The 24619-nt window shown below is 43.1% G+C and overlaps 1 protein-coding gene across 1 annotated transcript in view; it reads left to right on the top strand.

The window, feature by feature from the left end:
- Positions 1-1787: 1787 nt before the first annotated feature.
- The window catches only part of TOP1 (DNA topoisomerase I), an 87578-nt gene continuing 64746 nt past the window's right edge, over positions 1788-24619 (top strand). The window contains exons 1-2 of the mRNA XM_045833175.1: positions 1788-2066; positions 2360-2384. Of these exons, the coding sequence (XP_045689131.1) occupies positions 2034-2066; positions 2360-2384 (58 nt within the window). The 5' untranslated portion in view covers positions 1788-2033. The remainder of the gene's footprint in view (positions 2067-2359; positions 2385-24619) is intronic.

Here is a 24619-nt window from a genome sequence, read left to right as displayed (position 1 = left end):
TCTTCTACAGGCTCTGTTGCTGGGTGCTGAGGATTGAGTGCTAGGCAAGATGATGGGTCCCCACCCTTCAACAGGGAAGACAGACATAAAAACATTAATTGTCCCCTCTTGGTAACTTATTAACAATTGTGATAAATGTTGCAAATGAAAAGGACACCATGAGAGGCACTTGATCCGGCTGGGGAAGAGGGAGTCAGAAAGTACTGAGGGTGTGGAGGTCACTTTGAGAAAATGATATTAAGGTTGAGCTTTGAAGCATTCACAAGAATTAATCCCAAAGTATTTAACAGTAGATGTGATAGAGCTGATTTCAATGGTCCATGGATGAACATTTTTTTGTATTTATTTGTAAATGACTTCATACACAATACTATTTTTTAGGATGAAGAGTATCAATTTAAATATTAAGTAATAATGGTGGAAGTGGTAATAGATATGACAAAATTCACAAAAGTCACACTTGAATTAATCGGATTATGCAGGGTCTTGCCAGCTACTTTAAGAATTTCGAGCTTTATATAGGAGAGATGAAAGTATTATGGGAAGGGGATGATCATTAAGTCACTGAATGAAAACATCACTTTGGCTACTGTTGGTGAGCAGTTTGTGAGAGAGCCAGAAACAAGGCAGGCACTCCTGTTAGGAGTCTATTTTAATAATATAAGCAAAAGATAATGCCCACTGGACAGATGTGTGGGGAGGGGAGGGGAGATAAGTAGATGGATTAAAGAAATGCAATAAGCGGGACTAATGAGAAATAAGGGACAGGAAGATGTCCAGGGTGGAGCTTTTCTACCTGGGTGGAGGAAGAGATAGATGATGAGTTCAACCCTGGAGAAGCTTGCGACGTGCCCAAGTGTATATGTTAGGTAGGTCACTTATCTCTGACATAGTTTAACTTTAGTACAATAAGCGACTTCACAGAGCTAGTGTGCATATTCAGAGCGGAGTACACAGATGTTCCATAAACCGCAGCTCTGCTCGCCTCTGCCCCATAGTGAGCTAGTGATCCAGCGCTGGTCAGAGCCCGGTCGTGTTTACCCCAGGTCTGGTCCCCCCCTGGTCTTTTGTGCCCGCCAGCCCCTTTCTCAGCACAATTCTTGGGCCCACAGTATTTGCTCAAATGTAGAATGAACGAATGAAATTAGGTCTCTTGTGACCCAACGCTACATGTTCCTGGCTGAAAATTGGAGCTGAACCAGACCTTTGGCTGGTTGTAAAATTAAATTTTAAGGAGTGGGCATGAAATAATATACAAGTTGGAAAGCTTGGACAAAGGCTGGGGCGGGGGCTTCTCCCGCAAACGGCCTCGGGGTCTGGTTAGCGAGCGAGGGAGCAGTGGTGAGAGCTCTGGGGACCCCGGCCGCCGAGGTACCCGCAGTTCCGGGAAAATGCAGAAGCGAAGTCCAGCTCCGCCGGGGCTTAGCGCGCTCCCGCCGCGGTCTTTAAAGGCCCACCACGTGTCCCCGCTGCCGGCTCGGGTCCGGAGGCGGTGTCCAGGCTGCGCCTGCGCAATGCTTAACAAGAGGCCCCCCAGGTTCCGAGAAAAAAAGCGCTGAGAGAGGAAGGGTAGGTTGTTCGCAGTGGGCGGCCGTGGGAGGAGTTGGCTCCTTATGCAAATCACAGCGTCGCGCGTGGGCTAGGGGAGGGGCTTGCGATGCAAAGCCCGGTCCTCCTTGGGTAGCGCGAGGGGGCGGGCCCCGCAACCCCCGGCTTCTTTCCGCGAGTCTCTGACGTCGCCGACGTCTCGTTTAAAAGCGGCCGCGCAGGCGCAGTGAGCCGAAATGCGAACTTAGGCTGTTACACAACTGCTCGGGTCTGCTCTCTCCGCCTGCTCGGCAGCCTGTAAGCATCGCAGCCGCTGTTGCCGCTTCAGCGGTTCTGGGGGTGTCAGACCCGCCGCCACCCCGCTGCCGCTTACCCGCGCCTTTGGGAGCCACTAAGAGCACCCGTCCGCCCGCACAGGCCGGTCCCGACCGTCTCTGCCTACTCGGCGCCCCTTGCCACACGCCGCGCTCGCCGCTCCGGCCGAAATGAGTGGGGACCATCTGCACAATGATTCCCAGGTACAGCCCGACCTCCCTGCCTCGCGTCGGACCCCGCAACCCCGGCTTCGACCCCGCGGCTTTGACAGGCCGGAGCTCCCCGGCCAGAGGCGGCTGGCCAGAGGAAATAGGATCTCTAGGCCCCGGACGAAAGCCCTTAAGTTATAGTTTGGGGGAATGGTTGCCCTTTCGGGCCGTTCCCGGGGCCCCAATCCCTGAGGGCGCGGGGCGGGTTAGGCCCCCGGCCGCGCGCCGTCCCCACCCGCGGGGTTAATGTGCCTGTTGTTTCATATTCCTTCCTTTTCTTTCTCCAGATCGAAGCGGATTTCCGATTGAATGGTGAGTGTGACCCCCGCCCTGACCTCGGGCTCCCCAGTCGCCCGCTGGCTACCCCCGCGCCCGGCCAGAGGACAGACATGGCGTCCCAGAGACTAAGTCCCGGCTCCTCGCTCACCGGCCCCATTGTTCCCATCGGGCCGCCTCTAAACCCCCTTTCCGGGGATCCCAGCCCCCCCAGATCGCGGCCCTCCCAAGAGGGGGCAACGGAGACCCCGTGTCACCTAACGCCGGCCCTGGGGCAGCCTTTCCGCGCCCGGATTTCTCCCGGGAAAGTCGCCTTGTCGACAGTCGGGACTTAGTCTCTGCGCCATTTTCTTTTTCTCTCTGCTCTCCTTTCTGTGCCTGTGTCTCTTTCTCTTCCCTCCCTCGGCTCCTTCCTTGAGCTGCCCTGAAAGCTTTCTGCAGAGTAAAGCCATATAAATCACAGACCTCACCAGAGAGGGAAGGGTGGGAGACTGAATTGTTACTATTTTTTTCCAAAGAGAACTTTATTTTGCGGGTTATTCCCTTTCTGCTTCGTTTGTTTCCTTTTCTGCTTCCAGAATGAAAGCTCTCCTTTGGCAACTGTTGATTTTTGGTGAGATGTTTATGATAGGAATTACGGCTCTAAAATTAAAGCTACCCATTGTGGAGTTATTCATATTTTGGGATTGTTTTTCCCAAGTTGTGTTGTTTGCAAAGGTAGTAGTACCTCCCTTCAGAAAGTTTGCAAGTTCTCTGCAGGCCATCCAATGTAAATATTGGACTCCTGCATACTGATTTATTTTAAAAAATTAAAGTGTTATTGACAAGAACTTTTCAGTGTGGCTAAGGTTCCTAAGGCAGTGTTTTTTTAGAAATGCAGTTTAGTGTACTTGTCAGGGGAAAAGGTTGAGCATCTCATCATGGTCCTGGTGTATTGGCATTTTCTTTTGGACTGTGGAGAAGATGATCTTATTTATTGAAACAAAGAGTGGCCATCACCCACCCCTGCTTCCTGTTCATTCTTTTTCACGAGCGCTGTTATTCAGGAATCCAGAGCGACTTGCTTTTTCCAGATCTTTATGTTTTTGAACCTGGTTCAGCCAAATCAAGGCATTTATTCTTTGAATATTTCCACTTTAGTTATCCAGTGAAGATTCCCCCCGCAATAAAAGGCTCACTCTTTGGGCTTTTCAACAATCCTAGTGAGAGAGAAGGTTCTCTCTGTGATGTGCTGGGAATTCCCACTGATTCTGTTGGTACATAATCCTGCTCAATTGAGTTTGGGTTCCGGGAACCTGTCCAATGGAAGAAGCTGATGAGTAGCTTTTCTGATGTTGCAATCAGCAGTCCATCATGTTAGCCTGCTCTACTGAGAGCAGCCTTATGTTCAGAATTTGAAGTGGGGACATCCAGCAAGAGATGGTACTCTGCCAGGAGATATTCTGGTTAAGTTAAAGTGTAGCATTTCTTGAGCACCTACTATGTCAAGCACTGTGCTTACTGCTAGCAGTTGAACCTTCTGCCACAACGCTGCTCTTGCCCTCAATCCAGTCCATTGGGGGAGACGTAATTAGTTAATTATAAGGTAGTTGCTAGGGTATATTATACCCAAAATGCTCTGGGAGACTAAGGGACTTAATTTTGTCTGGGGGTGGGGAAAATTTCTCAGGAGGTGACTTCTGAGCTTGGTGTTAGGCAAGACTAGATAGGTGCTGAGTGTCAGGGGCCAGAGTATTTCTTAACTGTGTAGCCAAAACCTATCAGGATTTGAAAAGAGGGTATTGAGGCCTCTGCAGTTCAGAAAACTACAAAGAGTATAAATGTTTCTTTGGAATGTAGAAGCACAGAAAGGATGTGATAGGTGTAAGAAGTCCTTTTAACTTCTCTTAGAGGAAGGTAAGATCTTAATACAGAAAAAGTGTGTTCTTTTAACTTTTAGACTGGGTTGAGTGGGTAACATATCTAGTAGTGAAACAGAGGTTAGTCCCTTCTCAGAAAGTTAATATAGTTCTCACCTAAATTATACAAAGGAAATATTGAGTATATGAATGATTATGGGCTGGGTAGGTTATTGATTTTTAGTGCCATTTTTATACAGGCTGAAGTAAACTGGCTATATTGACTTATAGAGTGTGTTTGTTCACTTGTAATAACAGTAATTGCTAGTATTTATTGAATACATCCTGTCTGCCAGGCATGAATATCAGCTCTTTCCATGGATCATCTAACTTAATCCTCAGGAGGGCCCTTATGATTTAGGCACTGTCATCTCCGTTTTACAGATGAGGAAATCGAGGCTTAGGTTTATTTACCAGCTTGCCCAAGGGCAGTGATTTGGGGACTCCAGAGCTCACCAGCTTAGCCAGTATGCTGTGTATGTAATTCTGGTATGATTCTGCTAGAAGCTGCACGTCTCTACTTTCTTACGGAGCGGAAAAAGGCAAGAGGGCAGAATTTGATATTTTGTCATTTGCTTATTTTCTAATCTGAACCTGCTCCTTCAAGGGAAAAAGCACTTCAGCTGCCCCCACACCACCCGGAGGGTCTGACACTGGAGTGATTATCTTTGTAAGTAGTGTGTAGAAGAAAGATGTAGAATTAGTGACTGTGTGTTTGCTCTGGTAAGTAACACGCTGGTAATTATAGATTGATTTGTGTAACTCCTAGTAGTTTTGAAAAAATAAAAGTCAGTGTTTAATTATGCTGACATGTCATTATTGAACTTTGTATTAAATAGAGTTTGCCTGAGTTTGATTTTAAGGGGACCAACTTTAACCCATCTTACAGATTAATTGTGCAAGTTCATAATATTAAAACAAGCATCCCTCATTTTGCCTGACCCCATCCTCAAAGATCTAAAAGATTTTTGCCCCTTGGACCTCATTCTTTACAATAGTTAAAACTGTTGGCTGCTCTTAGTAGAATTTAGAACATTCTGACTGATGCTCTACTGCTGGGAAAATCTATTATCTGTGAAATATATTTGTATTTAAAATACTGACTGAGCTGGGAGTTAGGTGCAGAAACTTGAACCTCTTCTCCCTAAATGAGAAGGCTTCCCTTCTAAGGACTGGTAGCACTAGCTGCAGTGGGGCTGCGTCATTGTCTCAGTGGTGTGCAGACTGCCAAGCTGTCTGTAGAGTTGATAATGGTAATGTCAGGTTGGGGGTAGTGATCTTTTAGCTGGTTCAAGGACTTGAAGTTTCGCCTATCTATTTTGTAGAGTTGCGGAGTTCTTCCCTCCCCAGCATGAGCAAAGTATAATGCAGGAGTCCATCAGTGATTCTGAGAAATGTTATATGGGATTGTCGTTTGAAACCATCTTGTGGTGATTCTGGTTAGTTTAATGGATTCAGATTGGATGGGGGAATGAAATATAAATTGTTCCTCATGTTAACAGATAAGTTGTACTTCTGTGCTGTTGGGTGTGGATTGGGGTGGGGGATGGGAAGGCTGATGATGTGGCTATCTGAAAAGTCCCTTCACATTTTAAAAAAACTGCAAAAATGAGATCTGGCACATCTTCCTACTCAATCCAACAACACTGGAGCATTGGGCGCCATTGTTGCCTTTCCTCACACTGTAGCCAGCCAGATTTCTTGGGACACTTTTTCAGATTTAGCAAGCTGCTGTAAAATCTTATACCTCACTTAGATATAAAGCAGAATTGCCTGTCTACATGTGCTCTTTGTATTACTAGCATATCAGAACTCAAACAAATTTTTTATTTCTATATTCCTGGTAAAACAAGAAAATCCAGGAGAGTTAGTAAAGGAATCCGAAACACATCATGGTTTGAAAAGTAAGCACTAGGTAATGCTGTCTCTAATGCTTACTTTTCTTTGAGAAGTAAAGTAAAATGGAAAATATGAACCCAGGGTCAGTCTCCAAATCTCATTTGAACCAGTAATAGCAAGAAAAAGAATGGAATCTGACTTTTTTCTTTAACGTCAGCATAAAAATGGGGAATTGTGAGAGTTTGAAAAGGGATTTGTTAATTTGTTCTGGGCCTTAGTGAATTATGAATTAGTATTCATTTATACGTTATACAGTGCCAGAGAGTCTTAACATGTCTTAAAGCTTGTATTCCGAAATTAAGCTGTTGGTTTTATTGTTTGTTTCTGGTATGTGGAGGAGTGCGTGTGTGCAAAAATGTCTGTTTTTTTGAGTCTGTAAATATATTAGAGGAAGGTCTGTGCTGTGTATTATAATGACAGTTATCCTCTACTGTTAATGGTATGGGAAAGGATTCTGCTGTACTGTCTGGATGTTGTTATTTCATGTTAAAGCCTTTGGGTTGTACTGAAATTACTTCATGTTAGTTGGGTGTGAAATGAATGTGTGCGTGACAGGTCTTTAACAACTTCGGCCACACTTGCAGTGCACGATAAAACTGGTTTGCCTCAAACGTATTTGTTCCCCCAGAAATGTGTTTTGTGAGGGATTGTATCCTTTCCATATGAATATGTCTTGAAAGCTTTAGGTTCCCTTGGAAGAGTGAATGCAATTGTAATTATTTACATTTGAATGAGACTATGGAAATGATTGAAATGAGTATTTGATGAGGGACCCTAGGTTAAAAAACCCTCTCAAAAGGTAAAATAGAGTCACTTCATTGCATTTGGAGGTGGAAGAGAGTCAGTTGAGGGACTTTTCTGTGCCTTCTGTCTTAGATTACCTAGCTGCCCCTTAATTATCACAAAAAAGGCATTGGGCAAACAGTTGAGAATTTGGCTTCTTAAGGTAAAGAGTTTGAGATGGGAGAAGTTCCTAACAGGCCCTTAAGAAGTGACTGAGATATTGTGTTTAAAGGAAGCTTTCGATTGTGTTTAAACTTTGAGCAGTAATAATTGGAACAGGTCTTTCTATTTCCATGCCTGGTAAATCTGAAGTCTGAGAAGCAGCCTTCCATCCCCGTGGCTCCAAGTCAGTAGGTGCAGTAGGAAATCTGAAATAGAGGCAAATGGCATGGAAGGATAGAGCAGTTTGCCAACCCCAGCCCTTCCCTCACAAGCTGCCTGTCTGGCGAGGTGTGGGCAGTGTGCTCTGTGTTGAGAGCATGGGACGTGGGGACTGTGCAGCGGGATACAAAGCGGGGAGCAGGCAGTGCCGTAGCCTCAAGTGTATTCAATGAGAAAAACTTTATTGTTTATAGTGGAGTATCTATTAGATATGGTGAATGGTATTTTTGATAGTGTTACAGGAGGTGACCAGTAGCTTGCTGAAATGATTTAATAGCAAGTATTGTTTAACATGATATTTATTCTGTATGTTTAAGAGATTCTAATTGTTTTTCAAACTGGAAGAGAAGTGACTTTGCTCATTATCTCGAGTATATCTCTGTGGTTTATAGTTTGTCATATTACCAAGCTCAACCACCCATTATCAAAAAACTGTATTAAGTGTCTGTACCTGTCATTTAGGTCTCTAAGTTTTAGTAAAGAAAGAAACTCCAAGGAAGCTAGGCAGTTAAAGTTTTAAATTTCTTTTTGGGAGGTATTCATTTTTAATTTGATCTCTTAAGTTTTTAGATCCACTCAGTTATCTCCTTGTCACCTTTACCTTATACACTGTTCTTGAAAACTTTCTGAAATGTGCAGCAAATATTTTTATTTACATCTCCTTTTGCCCTTCTCATTAGATTTGGGTTAAGGTGCATCTCTACCAGGCTGTTAATTCCTCTCCGAGCCTTTGAAGTTGACTAACTTTGTTTCTGTGGATTTAAGGAACCGAAGACCTCAGTTCATTAGCATTTCTGAGACACACCTAGATAAGCAACAACAAAGGGTGTTAAAGCAATTAGCAGTATTGGGGGCTTTTCTTCTCTTTGTTGTTGAGAACAAGTTTTATAGATTCCTGGGTATTCTGATGCTTTCCTATATGTATTTTAAGAGCAAAAATCTGGCAACCCTTGGACCCAGTATTCCTTGTGTTTTTCTTGGCACAGCCTAGCAAATTTAGACAGATGCTCAGGAGATTTCTTGGAGGAGGTATCTGACTGTTTAGAATTTACCCCCCAAAAAATAAATAAAATTTAAGTTGAAGGTTAGTCTTACAGCAGAGTACACTAGAAATGCACCCTTTTGCTGCTTAGTAAAACTCCAGATTTTAATTCCCTACTTACTACCATATATGAATGCCCAAACACATAGGCAAAGCTTCACAGACAAAATACTGGTTGGACAGAAGACTTATCAGTGGGTGTCAGGATTGATGGATTAGGGGATTTCATTGGCTAAGATCCCTCACTGTACCCAACTCCTATAACCCCTTTATTTCTTTGTACAATAGTTAGCTGTCTGGATAAAAAATAGCTATCTGAGCTCTTGTATAGCAGCAGAAAGGGAAGTGAGAGAAAGGGAACTAAGTTTGAGAGCTTAGTAAGCTCCACATTTTTGTACTTATTAAATCTGAATTTAATGCAGACAGTACAGATTGTATAGGTTTGTGGTAGAACCAGAGACAAAAGGAAAATTTTCATCTTGTATACCTTCTCATCACCCCTTTTTGGAAGTATACTGCCTTTCAGATTCCATAAACTCCACCCAAGCTGTAATTTGTCAGCTTCCAGTACTGATGTTGTAATTGCAGCCTGCCCTTAATTACCTGCTGGTAGAGAGAGCTTAGACCCTTGGCACCTGGAATGTTAGGTCTTCAAGAGATGCTTTGGTTTTAAGGCTGGCACCAGATTGATATTGAAGGGTGCAAGTGATGAAGAGAGAGCCTGTGTGGAGCTATTACACTCTTGAGTGGCCGTGGTAAAACAGAAAATTGGAGTAGAAATCAGAAAAACCTAGATAAATCAGTCCCTCTTCTTACAATGAAACGTGCCCTGGTCACTATACCTTGTTTTGTCGTGTATAAACAAGGATGATATTTCGGTTTTCACAAACTATTGACAACTGAATGAGTGTGTATATATGAATGTGCCTTTCTGCTCACATTTTAAAATTTAGACTTTGGTCAGACCGCTTCTGCATACTCCGAAATGGATCTTTATTTGGAATGTTAGCTTTGAAGTGGTTACGTTGGTGGCTCCTTCCTTCACTGGGGTTCCCTGTCAGTGTCTTCAGTCTTTCTGACCGGTACAGAGTTAACAGCGGCATGTAGCAGGAGTCGGTTGACTCGACCTAACTGAACTGCATGACCTGAACTAGCAATCTCTTCCGAGTAAGTGATGTATACAGTGCATTGGCCAAAAAGTCCATATGGCTTTTTTCCATAAAATAAAGGACACATTTTTCACTTTTACCAATAACTTTATTGATTTGGATGTTTTGTGTATATCAGCTATCTCCTGCTATTGACTTCTAGTGGGTAGAGGCCAGGGATGCTGCTAACCATCTTCCAATGCATGAGACAGCCCCACAGCAAAGAATTATTTGGCTAAAATGTCAGTAGTACCAAGAAACTTTGCAAATCACTTTTGACACATACAGTCAATCACAGCACAAATCTTTTTTTGTGGTTCAGTTGCGTTTTTACCTTTCTTGAAATAGTAAAGCATAATATACCAAAAATGTTTCATATTTTCTTTCACTTCAATATTAAAATGGCTGCACAAAAATTCACCAATTTTTGGTAAGTTTTTATTTTAATGCACACTGATATGACAGCTGTGATATGATATGTCACAATACAATCTAACAAAATTGTTTTGAATGAAGTTGAAGACAACTAAGCACTACTAGAGCCATCATATGGAAAAACAAACTGACTTTTTGGCCAACCCAATATATCTAGGTTCCTACTTGTCTAAGAGCAAGTCTGGGGCAAGGTGGTTATTGCTAAAAGAACAACTTTCAGCTATAGAGAAGACAGGCTTAGAAATAAAAGAAGCATATTGATGTGGCTAATTTCTCAGCTCTTTAATAGAACTATAGATTTTCTATAAAGGATACCCAGAGCTTTACCTTTTAGATGCATTTAATAAATGAACTGCCAAGATCGTTATTTGTGATTTTGTGTTTTAACCACAAAGCTCAATGTGTCTTGTGTTGGCATGTTTTTCCAAGGCCACTATTTTACTTCTCCCCAAAACATTTTTTTAATACTCACCTGAGGACAAACATACTGATTTTAGAGGGAGGGAGGGAGGGAGGGAGGGGGAGAGACAGAGAAACATCAGTCAGCTGCCTCTCAGTGTGCCCAGACAGGGGACAGAACCCGTAGCCTAGGCATGTGCCCTGACTGGGAGTTGAACCCATAATATTTTGGCTTATGGGATGGCACTCCAATCAACTGACCAGGGTGCCCCTAAACATTTTTAAACTGAGAAGACTTAAAGCACCTGAGTGACCTTAATTTTTCATATTTCCAGATGGTTGCTTAAAGTGACCAACTGAACTACTTGTGAACTAGTAATTCTTGGGAACAAGAACCCCTTAGATAATAAAGCTTAGGCAGGTATTCGAATTTAAGTAGTAAACTCCATGTTAATAGTTGTATACGAGTCTAAGCATATGAGAGATTCCATGAAAAAGTTCTATCTAGTCAGAAATTTCAGTAATGACTCTTTAAGTCTAGCTAGTGTTCATTATTGAACTGCCTTGAATTTGTTATTTTAGAAGTGCCACTTAAAATAAACCACAGTCAGTTATGGGTGTGTTCACTAAGGTCCATTAGATTAAGCCAAATGGATCTTAGTAGAGATCTTACACCACTGATCAAAAGGGTTATCAGAAAAGCATCACAACAGAACAGACTTCAGAATTAATATTCAGTTATAGGTAGGCCGGAGAAATGAACACTGTAGGATAGAAACTACAGAGTAGGGACTAATTTTAAAGAGTCTTCAAGGGTAAGTCTTCAAAAGGTAATCATCTTAACATATGGTTCTTAAAGTCTATGGAAAAAAACCTGTGGGAAAGTGATTGTTTATTAATGCTACATGGCCTGATTATTTATTAATACTACATGGCTATATTGCCCTCAGTATGTGAGTGTCCAAGGTAGGATTGGACTCAAAAGTCTTAAGAACTTTGGCCTCTTTTGTTTTATGTGATTTTTCTCTGATACAGAATGTGAATAGTTTGGAAGGGTACAGTGGGGGTGTCTGTCTCCCCTGTGCCCCAAATCAGGCAACCATGACATAGTGGAAAGGACAGAGCCCCTGAGTCAAGGGGAAGTTCATCTCCGAGCCTTAGTGCTTTGCCTGTGAACTGGGTCTAATACCTAACCTCACAAGACTGGAGATGACAGTGCCTGTGAAGGATCACTTTAGGAAAGGTAGGTAGGATTTGGGAGAACGTTTTTAGTTCCTTGCCAATCCTTAAAAAAACAAAAAATAAACAAACAAACAAAAAAAACCCTTTCAGAGATTGTTTCATTAGTCTTATGTACAAAGGGAACTTATTTAATTTCTTCAAATTTAGGTATTGTGAAATTTTACCCAAGGGGGAAGGTCACTAGGGAGCCTTGAATCTGATACTGGTGCTGTGAATCGGAGACAGGCTGGCGCAGGAGGGTGCAGGCTTGCCTTGGCTTTGTGGCCGTGTACAAACCACTTTTTTACTCACAAGTTAAATTAGTTTAAGAATCTTTGTCAGTGGATAACTTTCCCCCCTTTGCATTTGGGATCGTGCGATATGTATAGCTTACTTAGGAAGCTAAGAATTTCACATTTCATTGCAAGTAGAAAATTGAAGTTTCCATATTCATTAATTAAAACATTCAGAAAATAAATACCAGTAACGACTAGACACAGATAAGCGAGAGAAACCCACATGGCTCTCTGAACACTTTGAAGTTGGTGTGCTGTAGGTCTGTACAGGCACTGTCTCCATTGAGATTTCCGTCGTTTTCTTTGGGCCGCAGTGCAGAGGCCCATCACGCCAGGGTGCATGGGGTAGAGGGTATCCTACTTCGGGCAGTTCACGCTCCACCGTTAGTGAGAATGGTATCTCCATGTACTCCCAATTCTAGCAGGGCTTTCTTCCTTAATTGGATACCTAGGTTCTTAATTGCTAAAGATGTTAAAACTCATAAGTGTTCTAGAAAATGTTAGGGCTTTTTTTTTTTTTCTTAGGATACCTGTAAGCTCATTAAACCTTTTCACCTATAATAGAATAGTTTAAAGTTCTGTAAATTTATTTCTCAGTATCTTTTTGTATCAAACACCCATGTTGAATGAATTTTAGCATAGCAGTTTTCAGGTTTCCCTGAACAGGTAGATTTGTCAGTAACTAGACGTGTAATAAAGAGTGTGAAGTCACCATCTTTGTAAATCTGAGGAACTAACTTAGAGATTAGACTCAATACTTAAACTCCTGGGAGACTAATTTTATGAAACAGTTTGAATGTATTACTGTTGTTACTCCTTCCTAATTATACAGTGCCTTGATATGGGCAGTATACAAAAGCTTTTAAACTCCGAGGAAGGGTCATAGTACATAGTGGTATTAGAGTGATATGAATAATGCGATTGTGACTAATTGTTAGCCTTACTGTGCCTGTTCTTATAATCAGTGTGTTTTTGAAGGAATGGATGCAGTGTCGGTAGTTCTTCCTATTTGACATCAGAAATAAAGAAATCAGACCCTCTTGGGGAATTGCTCATACCTCAGAATCTCTTTCTTAATTTTTCATGGTTCCAGTTAACCCAGGAAAAAAAAAAACAGAAGGAGAGGATAAGCACAAGTTGACTGATCTTTGTAATTGCTAGCTCTCATTACACTTCCAAACAAGAAGCTCTCCGAGGCCAGGTACCCAACTCGACGCAGTTCCCAGGTAGCTCCCTCAGCAGCACAGGAGTCCTGGGCACATGGAGTGGGATCAGTGGGGGCGGAGCTCGTGATAGTTTCATGATGGTATTACTTTTTCCCCTTAAAGATCAGATCGCCTTCTTCCTCCCTTGAAGGCGGTATGACACAAAAGCAGGCACTGCAACAGATCTTCATACCCCTTCACGGATGTTAGTACCACCCATACCTCAGAATGCCTGGGAAGTAGTCTGTTAGCAGAAGGATGCTTGTTTTCTCTGTGGCAAAACGGATTCTAGTTGGACGAACAAGAAGTTAAAAATTTTCTCTTTAGAGTCCTGAAAATGTTACAGAGCTCCTTTAGGACTGGAGCTACCCTCCAGGATTTAGATGTCAGTGTGTGTTGAGCTTGTATTTTTTGAAGAAGCAGTTTTAAAGTTATAGTACAGTGTGATGAAATGTGTCTGTAAGTGACTGAAAACAGTAAAATGTTTGCCTGAGTAAGACTAGAAGAATACCCAGCAGGGTCCATACTGATTGCACATAATCTAAGTATGCATGCCAGTAGCTGCTGTAGTACAAAAGTGAAGGTACTTTGCTAAGTACTTTTATTGAAAACGTGACTTTTTTTTAAAAGGCCTTCTTCAGCAACCTTGTTTTCTAGAAATAAAGTTCAGTGTTTATTCTTCTCCCACAACTCTGTAAGCCTGTTCTGTTCTGTTCTGTTCAGGTGTTTCCAAACCCTGGAAATGACTCTTGGGTTTAAATAAGTACACCCAGAACTTCTCCATTTTACTACCTATTTTTTAGGAAGGCAGTAAGTATCGTAAGCTCCTGGAGGGTTAGAAACATCTCAGAGCCTGTTTTGGCATTGAAGCCATCGTCAGAGATACTGTTTCCTTTCCAGCGAAGTCTGTCTGTGGTCACCACTGACACCCCCCCCCCCCAAGACAGAAGTGATCACTGTTCTCTCACTTTCACTGAGCCCATGATCTGTTCCGATTTGTCATTGTAGGCTGGAGAAATTTACATGTTTGCTTACTTTACTAGGAAGTGGGCAAGAGGGCTGTCTCGTCCTATATGGTCAATACAGATGCTTCCAACAAATGTTATGAAATGGGAACCCCTCCCTCTCCTAGCTCACCAGCTGATTGAAGATAAAGTGAGAAACATTGAGAGATTCCCAAGTACATTTTCCCTGTTCTGCAGCTGACGTGTGTAAGAATCACCTGGGAATGTTTGGTAAAGATACATATTCCTAGTTCTGTGCCTCCAAGTTGGTTCTGTAGTGAAGTGTTCTGAGAAATCTGCATGTTAAAGATATCTTTAACAGTCCCAAATGATTCTGATTAATACAGGTGACCCATAAATCACCTTTGGAGACATTTAACTGGACTCTATTGTCATGATGGCTAAAGACACTGTGTTTTGCCTCATTTGATTAAGGTATTCCATTGGTTGAGCTATTAAGCTTAAAGGATTTTTAAAAAAGGATCAGAACAGTGTTTTCCAAACTCTGTTTAGTAAAGCTTGATCCTTATCCCACTCTAAATAAATATCTTATATCTTTCAATGAGTATTTACCATAATATCAGTGATAGTTACCTGCCTTTGTAGCTGTTTTAGTCTGTGTTTTGTCAGAATCCTAATCCTTTAACAAGCCATTATTTGATTCTGATGTCATCTTTTAGGACCCACTGATTAAAGCAGCACAAAGTGAGAGGTGGTTTTCATGCTAATGTTATTAGAATAGTTAAGGCAGGGCTTTAGAAGGTAAGAGGAGGCAGTATCAACATAGTGTAGTGGAATGCTGAGGATCTAATCTTTGAAGGTCACTACCTTTAGATTAAATTAGGGGTCTTTAAACTGCTGATGACAGTGATTGAGATGGGAGGATTTGAATAGAGCTGTGTGTGGTTTCCTCATCAGTAGCTCATTAGCATTGTCTGAGAACTTGTTGGAGATGCAAACTCCTGAGCCTCACCCAGACCTAGTGGCTCAAATTCTGGGAGTGGGGGCTCAGCCATCTGGGTTGGAACAGTCTAGCAGGTGACCTGAAGCACACTAGTGTTCCAGAACCAGTGGAACAGAGTGAGCTGTGAAGTTCACTTTCTCCAGTGGAGCCTCACATTTTTAGGAGGAATGAGAGACCGTTGACAAAGTCCACATACATACCAATGAAATATAGACTTTGGAGTTAGATAAACTTGGGTTCAGCTCTTGTTAGCTGGTTGGCCTTGAGCAAGTCACAGTTCTGATCTTAGTTTTGTCATCTGTAAAAGTGTAGGGGTAATAGCTACCTCGGAGTCATATAAAAGAACACTTAGTACGTGGTACTACTATTTCTCCAAAGTCAGATAAGTGACACGAATAAGATAAGTTGACTGATTAAAATAAACTTCAGGTCAGATTCTTAGTCACGACCTTTATGTGACGCCTAAAACGAGTTTTATAGTGATTCAGCCTCTAAAGCAGTGTTCCTTCTTTTTTCACAAGACCAATGGCTGGGCCTCAGTGGTTGTCCAGTACCTGTACTTCCTTATAATTATGAAGGTGGAGTAATTCATAATGGGAGGAGAATCCTCCGGAGCATAAAAAGGAGCCAGTTCCTGACTGAGCACCAGGAAGGCTTCTGAAGAATATGCATGTGTTTAAGTGTAGTCTTGCTACATAGCTGGTCGCCCAGAGACCATCCTGTACATTTCATTTCCAGCACTGTCAGTAGCAGGATGAACAGGGGTGTCCAGCCCGCAGCCCTCGGGCCGCATGTGGCCCAGCACAAAATCATAAATTTACTTAAAACCTTTTTTTGCTCATCAGTTTTCATTAGTCTTTGTGTATTTTTTAATATATTTTATTGATTACGCTATTAGTTGTCCCATTTCCCCTTCACTCCTCTCCATCCTGCACACCCTCTCTCACTAACATTCCTCCCCTTTAGTTCATGTCCATGTGTCATAGGTTCTTCAGCTTTTACATTTCCCATACTATTCTTACCCTCCCCCTGTCTATTTTCTACCTACCATCTATGCTACTTGTTCTCCGTACCTTTTCCCCTCTCCCTCCTCCTCCCTCTTCCCTATTACTAACCTTCCATGTGACCTCCATTTCTGCGGTTCTGTTCCTGTTCTAGTTGTTTGCTTAGTTTGCTTTTTGTTTTAGGTGGGTTGTTAATAATTGTGAGTTTGCTGTCATTTTACTGTACATGTTTTTTATCTTTTTCTTAGATAAACCCCTTTAAGGTTTCACATACTAAGGGCTTGGTGATGATGAACTCCTTAAACTTGACCTTATCTGAGAAGTACTTTATCTGCCCTTCTTTTCTAAATGAAAGCTTTGCTAGCAATCTGGGATGTAGGTCCTTGCCTTTCATGACCTGGAATACTTCTTTCCAGCCCCTTATTCTCTGCAAGGTCTCTTTTGAGAAATCAGCTGACAGTCTGATGGGAACTCCTTTGTAAGTGACTGTCCCCTTACCTCTTGCTGCTTCTAGAATTCTCTCCTTCCTTTTAATCTTGGGTAATGTAATTATGATGTGCCTTGGTGTGTTCCTCCTTGGGTCCAACTTCTTTGGGACTCTCTGGACTTCTTGGAAGTCTATTTCCTTTGCCAGATTGGGGAAATTCTCCTTTATTATTTGTTCAAATAACTCTTCCCCTTGTTGTACTTCCTCTTCCCCTTGTGGTACCCCTATAATTCGGATGTTGGAACATTTAAAGATGTCCTGGAGGTTCCTAAGCTTCTCCTCATTCTTTTGAATTCTTGTTTCTTCATTCTTTTCTGTTTGGTTGGTTGTTTCTTCTTTCTGGTCCACTCCATTGATTTGAGTCCCAGTTTTCCTTCCGTCACTATTGGTTCCCTGCACATTTTCCTTCATTTCACTTAGCGTAATCTTCATTTTTTTCATCTAATTTGCGACCAAATTCAACCAATTCTGTGAGCATCCTGGTCAACAGTGCTTTGAACTGTGCATCTGATACTTTCGCTATCTCTTAGTCACTTAGTTGTATTTGCTGTGGAACTATGATCTGCCCTTCCCTTCCGGACATTATTTTTTCCCTTGTCGTGCCTGTTACATATGAGGGGCGGAGCCTTCAGTGTTCACCAGGGCGGGCAACCCCATTGCTACGCTGTGACGCTGTCTTTGGGGGAGGGGTCCAAGAGGGAACATGGCGCATGCTCCTCTTTCCGTTGGATTTCAGTCCCTTCTGCTACTTCCCCCAAGCTAACTGGGCCTTTCTGGTGCTAATTCCCCTGTGGGTGGGCTTGTGCACGTTCTAGGACCCTGTGGGTCTCTCCAGCGAACTCTCCTGTGAGGCTGGGCGTCTCTCCCTGTGCCTCAGCCCCCACAGGTGTTTTCAATCAGTGACCTGAGGTCCTATTTCCAGGTGCTGGGGCCCTGGGCTGCGCGGTCTCTCTCACTGCCCAGTTCCGCCTGGTTTATCTGCGTGAGAATGTGGGACCGCCCAGACAGGCGGGCGCCTTGGGCGCAGTGCCTCGTTTCACAGTCCCCGCCTCTCTGGGTCTGCCAGCCGCCTGCGCGCCCAGGGTCCGCCGCTGCGGTCTCGGCTCTGGATGCCTTACGCGCCCGGGATGCTTTACACGTTCATTGCCGCTGCTTTTGTGTCGCGAGCCCTCTCTGCCCCGCTGCCTGACTCCGCCCCTCCTACCGGTCTGGATGAATGTGTATATTTCAACTCCTTGGTTGTCCGACTTCCATACAGTTCAATTTTCTGTCAGATCCGGTTGTTATCTTGCTTCTAACTTGTTGCTGACCTTATTTTCGTTGTGCGAGGAGGCACAGTGAGTCTACCTACACCTCCATCTTGGCCGGAAGTCCTCGTCTTTGTGTATTTAATGTGTGGCCCAAGACAACTCCTCTTCTTCCCGTGTGGCCCAGAGACCCCAAAACCCTGCCAGACGATGAAGGCCCAGTGAGTGAATTGGTAGTAATAGGATGTGTGAAGCAAGATATCAACACACCTGACACCTTCACGGCCAGACAAGTTGTGGACGTGGGCACATTTTGAGGCCTGGGCTGAGTTGTGGATTCCCGTGTAGCATAGGCAAAAGGTTCATACTCATTTTCACTACTTCGCAGACATGACAGGCTCACTTAATAGAAGCAAAGGAGCACAAGCCAGCAGGAATGGACTTGTCCCAATTGAGCTGGCCTGAGAAGGTACATTTTTCAGGTTAGACAAGTCCTTTTTCCCCTTCGAGTTCTGCCTCCAGAGAGGGAGAAGCATTTCAGTGCAGGGATGCCCTTGTGACTCATTGCAGAGGAGTGTGTGACATGCAAAGGCACCTCGTAAGGGTCTTGTACTGGTTGATTACTTTTGGGGGCAATCGTAAAAAATTCCAACTTTGCCTTATATTAGAGAACAAAGGTGAGTTAGTAAAAGGGGATTTGTTTGCCATACTCCTGAAGCTTAAAACAATCGCCTGCCTAGGTTTGACTTCGGCCTTGGCAGACTGAGACCTTCGCTAAAATGTTCTCTGGACAGTACTCCTTGCCTCTCTGCTTCTCCAGGGATGGTGTGCAGCAGTGGCCTGCTTTTGAGGTGACCACTTGAATCAGGCAAACTTTTTTTTTAAGATTAATTTTATTGGGGTGACATTGGTTAGTAGGATCACGTAGGTTTCAAGAGTACATTTCTATGATATGTGGTCTGTACACTACACTGTGTGCCCGTCACCCAAAGTTAGACCATCTTCTGATAGCCAGGCAAACTTCTGACCGGCCTTAAGGGCCTACACGGCATGTCGTGCCTTGCCACGTAGGCAAAAGGCCTCTGTCTGGGTTCCAGCAGGGTGGTTGGGTTTGGAATGGAGAATGCTAGGCAAGGAGTTCAGGACAAAGGAGGTCTCAGTCTGACTTTGTCAGCTGTGACCGGAGCAAATTACACTATGTTATACCTCATCCTTCCTACCGGTAAAAGGAAGATGTTGACCTGGATCCAAGATAACTTTTCTTTCTCTTTTTGTTTTAAATCTTCACCTAAGGATATATTTATTGATTTTACACAGAGAGTGAAGAGTGGGAACAGAGAAAGAGAAAGAATCATCAATTTGAAAGAGAAACCTCGATTGGTTGCCTCCCAAATGCACCCTCACCGGGAATCAAACCTGCAACCTTTTTGGTGTATGGGATGGTGCTCCAACCAATTGGACCACCTGGTCAGGGCCTGAGCCACCCAGTCAGGTCAAGATGCTTTTCACTCAGCACTGATTGAACTGGAACCTTCACTGACGATGGGACTTTGTGTCGTGATGGAAATGTTTTGATTTGTAGGGTATCCATATGGTAGCTGCTAGCCATGTGAGACTGTTGAGCTCTTGAAATGTGGTTAGTGTGGCCAAGGAGCTTAATATTTAAATTGTATTTTACTTAAGATTAAAAAGCCACATGTGGCTAGTGGCTAGTGGCTACCAGATTGGACAGCACAGCTCTAGATAAAATTTAGGTAGGAGCAAAGAGATTCATTCAGGCTTAGATTTTGCATGGAATATGGGCGACTGGGGCTCTTGGAATTTAAAAATTCAAAACAGGTGTAAATTCGGTGTGTTTTGAGTTTGAATAAGTCTTCCTTCTCTATGCACCCATTGCCTTAGCCTGGGAGACATTCTAAGAGGACTTACGACTAGTAAGTAAAGTCATGTTTACTAAAGCAGTTGGAATCCCAGGCAGTTCACTTTTAAAAATGAACTGACCCCTTTAGTACTACACAAGGTGAACATTAAAGGCCCTTTAGATGGAATAAATTCTCATTTTATCTCCAACTCTGTGAGGTAGGTCATGTCTATTTTGTGGGTGACAAAACAGATTGTTATATTTGTATGCACCTTTAGCCTTTAAAATGGTTGATGTTAGCCTACAGCTTCATTTGAAATTGCAAGCTTTTAACATGTTGCTATAGTAAGAAGTTAAATATGTATTTGTTAAATTGTACTCAGTAGTAAGTAAATGACCATAAGGGATAGAGAATTGAAGGTTGTACAGGCAAGCAGACAGCACTCAAGAGGTTAACTCACCCAAGGTGTTGCTGACAGTAAAAGCAGGTCAGACCTCTGCTTTTATACCCAAGGTTTGGTAGGGGAGTCTTTCTCTCATTTGCATCATCATGAGTGTTAGGCTGCATCTTACTTACGAGTAATGTGGCCCACAGTTAGCTACACGTAGTGTTCTGAAGGAACAAAATGAGATTATATCCTTGTCCACTGTGAGGACCACTGACACAGTGGACATATGAGGTCTCAGCACCTTGAGTAAATTGCTTAAATACTGGGAACAGATTCCATTTTCCTCCAGCTTTAGCTTCAGATTATGATCGGTTATTTGGGGGGTTGGAAGAAGAAATGAAATAGGGATGAAGTAACCCATAGTTTGAACATTTACTGTCTCCACTTTATCTTTGAAGAAATGGAGGCTCAAGGCTGTGTAGTGTGTAAGTAACCCACAGAGCTGCGAGGCCAGCCCAGGCCTATCTGATGCTGCAGCCTGAGTTCTTAAATGGGGCACAAAACAAGGGAAAGGGGCAGCTGGGTGACTCATTTGCTTCCTGGGAATTCTGAGCTGTAGTGGAGCTGCTGCTCACGTAGTGACAGACAAAAGGCGCTCGTTTCCTAGAGCACTTGCTGTATTTACAGTGGATTCTTACCAGACGACTGTCATTGACTAGTAGGCTCTGCTGCTCCTTGACGTGTAATCCTTCCCCTCTTCAGGGAAGCTCGCCTGCATGTGTAGCAAAGACTACTGAATAATTTATTTTTTTAGCAGTTCAGCTTGGGCCTAGAGCCGGTTATTCCAGAAATCAGTGAAACTTCTCTTTATCTGAGTACTCAAGAACAAGAATCTTTTTTTTTTTTTTTTTGTTAACCAAGGATTAACTAGAACCAACCCTACCTCCCCCGTTTGAGAAGGATCTCCGAGGTCTGCATATTTACTGAGGAATTTCTTTGGAGGTGGTTCGCAGTATGTGAACAAGTATGATGTTGTTTCTTCTTCAAGGGGGATAAATAACAAACCTAACTAGCTTGCTGCTTAAGAAGCAGAATTAGTAGTGGGCTTGGCAGTGGCCTCCCCTTCACAGTTCTCATTCATATGACTTTCTCCAGTTTTGCAGAGCCAGTAGAGTTTTAACCTTGTAGGTAAAGCAGGGAGGATGTTTCTCACTCACACTGAGCTGAGAAAGGCACCTCTGTCCGCAGGGTGCGGGGGACAGTTTCTAGTCACTATTAATTAGTGCAGCGTCCAGTAAACAGTGCCGCCTTTTGTATGGCCTATGAACTGAGAATGGTTTTTATGTTTTTCACTGGTTGGGGGAAATAAAAAAAAGAATACTATTAAATGTACCTGAAACCAATATAATGTTAATATGTCAATTATACCTCAGTTTTTAAAAAGAATAGTATTTCATGATACAGGACAGTCATGTGAAATTCAGATTCTAGTGCCCATAGAGAGAAGTGGAGCGGAATGCAGCCATGCTCATTCATTTCCACGTAACCTGGGGCCACCGTGGCACCCCTCTGGCGGAGCGGAGAGCCTGCAGAGGAGTTCAGGTGGGCCGCAGAACCTGAGCTGTGGACTGCCTGTCCCTGTACTGCAGACTCTGCTGGCCCTTGGAATGGTCGGTGGTGTCGTTGCTTACCTGAGTGGCATTGCTTGTGTGCATCTCATGGGAAGCTCACGGGACTCCTCTTGTTGCCTGGTAGCCTCTAGCTCCCAAAAGAATCTGTAGGCCAAGTGTCACAGTTTACTGTGAGCTCGCAGCTTCATTAAGCTCGAATCCATCTTTTTTCTAGTCATTTTCCCAACTGAGTTCCACTGGCAGGACTCACGTTCACTGTTTCTCTCTAAGCAGGGCTCTGCCCTCTGATGCCCAAACAGCAAACACAGCTTCTCTCTAGGGAGCCTGACTACCCTATTCCTTAGCTCAGCTGGGGTGGCTGTGTCACCCACCCCTCATGTGGCTCTTGATTCTCTTAAATAGGGGCTGCCAGAGTGGCAGGTGAAAATAGCCTCTTTTTCTCAAGAGTCTCAGCTGCAAATTAAAGATAAAATCCTCAAACTGACTCAGCACCTTGTGCCTGCCTTTTAAAGAACAGAGATATAATTGAACTAGAAACATTAAAATAAAACCAGTAGCACATTTATTGTTGCAGGCGGCTGGTATTTGATGTTACTTATTGGCCAAAGGACCAGGAAACAACAAGGCAGGGTTTTTCAGAATAGGATTCTGGGCCATATGGACTCTAGTGACCTGGGGAGCTTGTAGGAAAACACGTACCTGGTAAGTCCCAGGTCTCATACACAGAAATGTTTGAGAACCACTGCTCTTAAGCATTAAACATTTTTTCTTTTTACTTTAATCCATTTGAACTAAAACAGTTTTTAAAGGCCATAGAATTCTTGTGATTAGAAGTGTCAAGGGCCTGTAAGAGGTCATTTTATAGATTAGAAAACTGAGACCAGAGCAGAGAAATGAATAACCTAGGGTCTCCTCAGGAGATCACATAAAAGACTTGGAGTTGCTCTGTGGATGTTGTCTTACTGTTAGACAGTGGAATTGACTTTTGAAATATGTCATTTAGTTCTTGGCAAAATTATGTTAACAATGAGCAGCTTGTTCTGACCTCTGATTTTGTCTAGAAACTTCAGCTCAGAAGACCTTAAAGTTAATTATGTTTTTGAAGACAGTTTGGTGGTCCCATCACTTGAAGCTTAATTTTTAAAAAACAAAAGTTAATAGGTCCCTGGGAATAAGAAGCAGAGGAGGAAAGGAAGATGCACTTGAATTAAAGGAGAATAATGGAAGGAGTGGGATGGGAGAAAAAAGGTTGTAAACTAAGTTAAAATAGGGTGCACAGACCCAAAGGGGCCAAAAAGAAAGATTAAGGTAATTGCAGTGTTGTAAAAGCATAAAAGGAGCCAAAGAAATTGAAATGTGGAAGTGGAATGGAAGAGAAAACACCCTCTGACTGTTTAACCAACCACTTAGCCCCTTTTGTGTGTGTGGGATTGGGGCCCAGAGCAAATCAGTGGGCTGCCTCATGTTGGGTCTTGCAGGGCAAGGCCCTTGGGACTACATCTGGCAATTCGTCTCACAGAGTTGCAGATATTGAAGAACCAAGGCAGGTTCTCCAGTGTTTTTTAAGGCAGTTTATGGCATTTCTTCTGAATATGGAGACACTTTGGAAAATGTAACAGGTTTGAGAAATTTGAAGTTGTGCTGCAGAGCTGATAAAAACAAAATTGAACCTGCTGGGCATGTTTTTGAGCAACTCTGAGTCCCTGTAATGCTGCAGTGTACTTCTAAGTTCTGGTGTTGAAATTTTACCAAGCATTGAATATGGAGGAGAAAGACTTAAGCACTTTGCAAAATAATTGGCAACATTTATGTGCTTAAGTTTGACCCTTTCTTTGGCTTTGTAAGTTCTTTTGAAGATCTTTTCTAGCTGTAACATTTAGTCTAATTCTGGTTTCTTAATGGGACCAGGTCCAAGGAAACGGGCAGTTATGGGAGACCCCTTTCCCCTCTCTTTTCCAAGGTACTCACCGAACAGCTGCTGCTGAAGGGGTGGGCTTTAGTGCTTCCTGCAGGCCTTCTGCGGGCGCAGGCCTGGCGCTCAGCAAATATTTGAGTGAATGTTGTGAACCCCAGCTTCCTTAAGGAGAGAAGAAATATTTATAGTTCCATTTGTCATCTTCTCAACTAGAGGCTTTTGTTTGCTCTGTTTTATTAGCTTAAAAGTACTGGGTCCCCGTGGGTGAAGCCCATTCATTGGTTTCAGTAATGGACGAGTTGGTCCATGACAGAAGGTCTTGTTACTGTACAGAACACGTTTGGGAGAACATGACTATTTGGACTTTAAAAATTAGAAATGTTACTAGTTCTTTCTCTCATTCTTGAGTTTTAAGATTTTTTTTGTTTGGTTTTATTTTAAGATTTTATTTATTTATTTTTAGAGAGGGAAGGGAGGGAGAAAGAGAGAGAGAGAGAGAGAGACATCAATATGCCGTTGCTGGGGGCCGTGGCCTGCAACCCAGGCATGCGCCCTGACTGGGAATTGAACCTGCGATGCTTTGGTTCGCAGCCCGCGCTCAATCCACTGAGCTACACTAGGCAGGGCTTGTTTGTTTGTTTGTTTTAAGAGCTGAGTTCTCCCAGCACTTTTCTTTTAAATTCTGGAGCTCTTTGAGCTTTTAGTGAAAACTGCCTCTGTCTTGCTTCTGGAAATGTTCTCATTGAAAATTGCTGTAAAATAGTGATAAGGGCTCGTACTTGGCTGCGGGTTACACGTTAAAGCCATCACCATTAAGAGGGATCGCAGACTGGATTTCCTGGATTCAGTGTGGACCAGCATTGGTGAAGTCTGACTTTAGACAGCTGTATAGGAGGAGAGGGGAGGGAAGAATTCTTTCATCTCCTCAACCCATCCCCCTCCCAGTGAAGGGCTTTTAGGCTTCCTGGCTGCTTTTAGTTCGGCATTAAGTTCCTGGGGAGATTTGCACACCCCTGATACTGACCACACTCCGGGTGCCAGTCTTTATCACCAAGACCAGCT

This window comes from Phyllostomus hastatus, unplaced genomic scaffold, assembly GCF_019186645.2.
Source record: "Phyllostomus hastatus isolate PE091 unplaced genomic scaffold, TTU_PhHast_1.1 phas_contig_17, whole genome shotgun sequence".
NCBI classification, from domain to species: Eukaryota; Metazoa; Chordata; class Mammalia; order Chiroptera; family Phyllostomidae; genus Phyllostomus; species Phyllostomus hastatus.
Note: the sequence above shows the minus strand (reverse complement) of the source record. Positions and strands in the feature narration are given on the sequence as shown.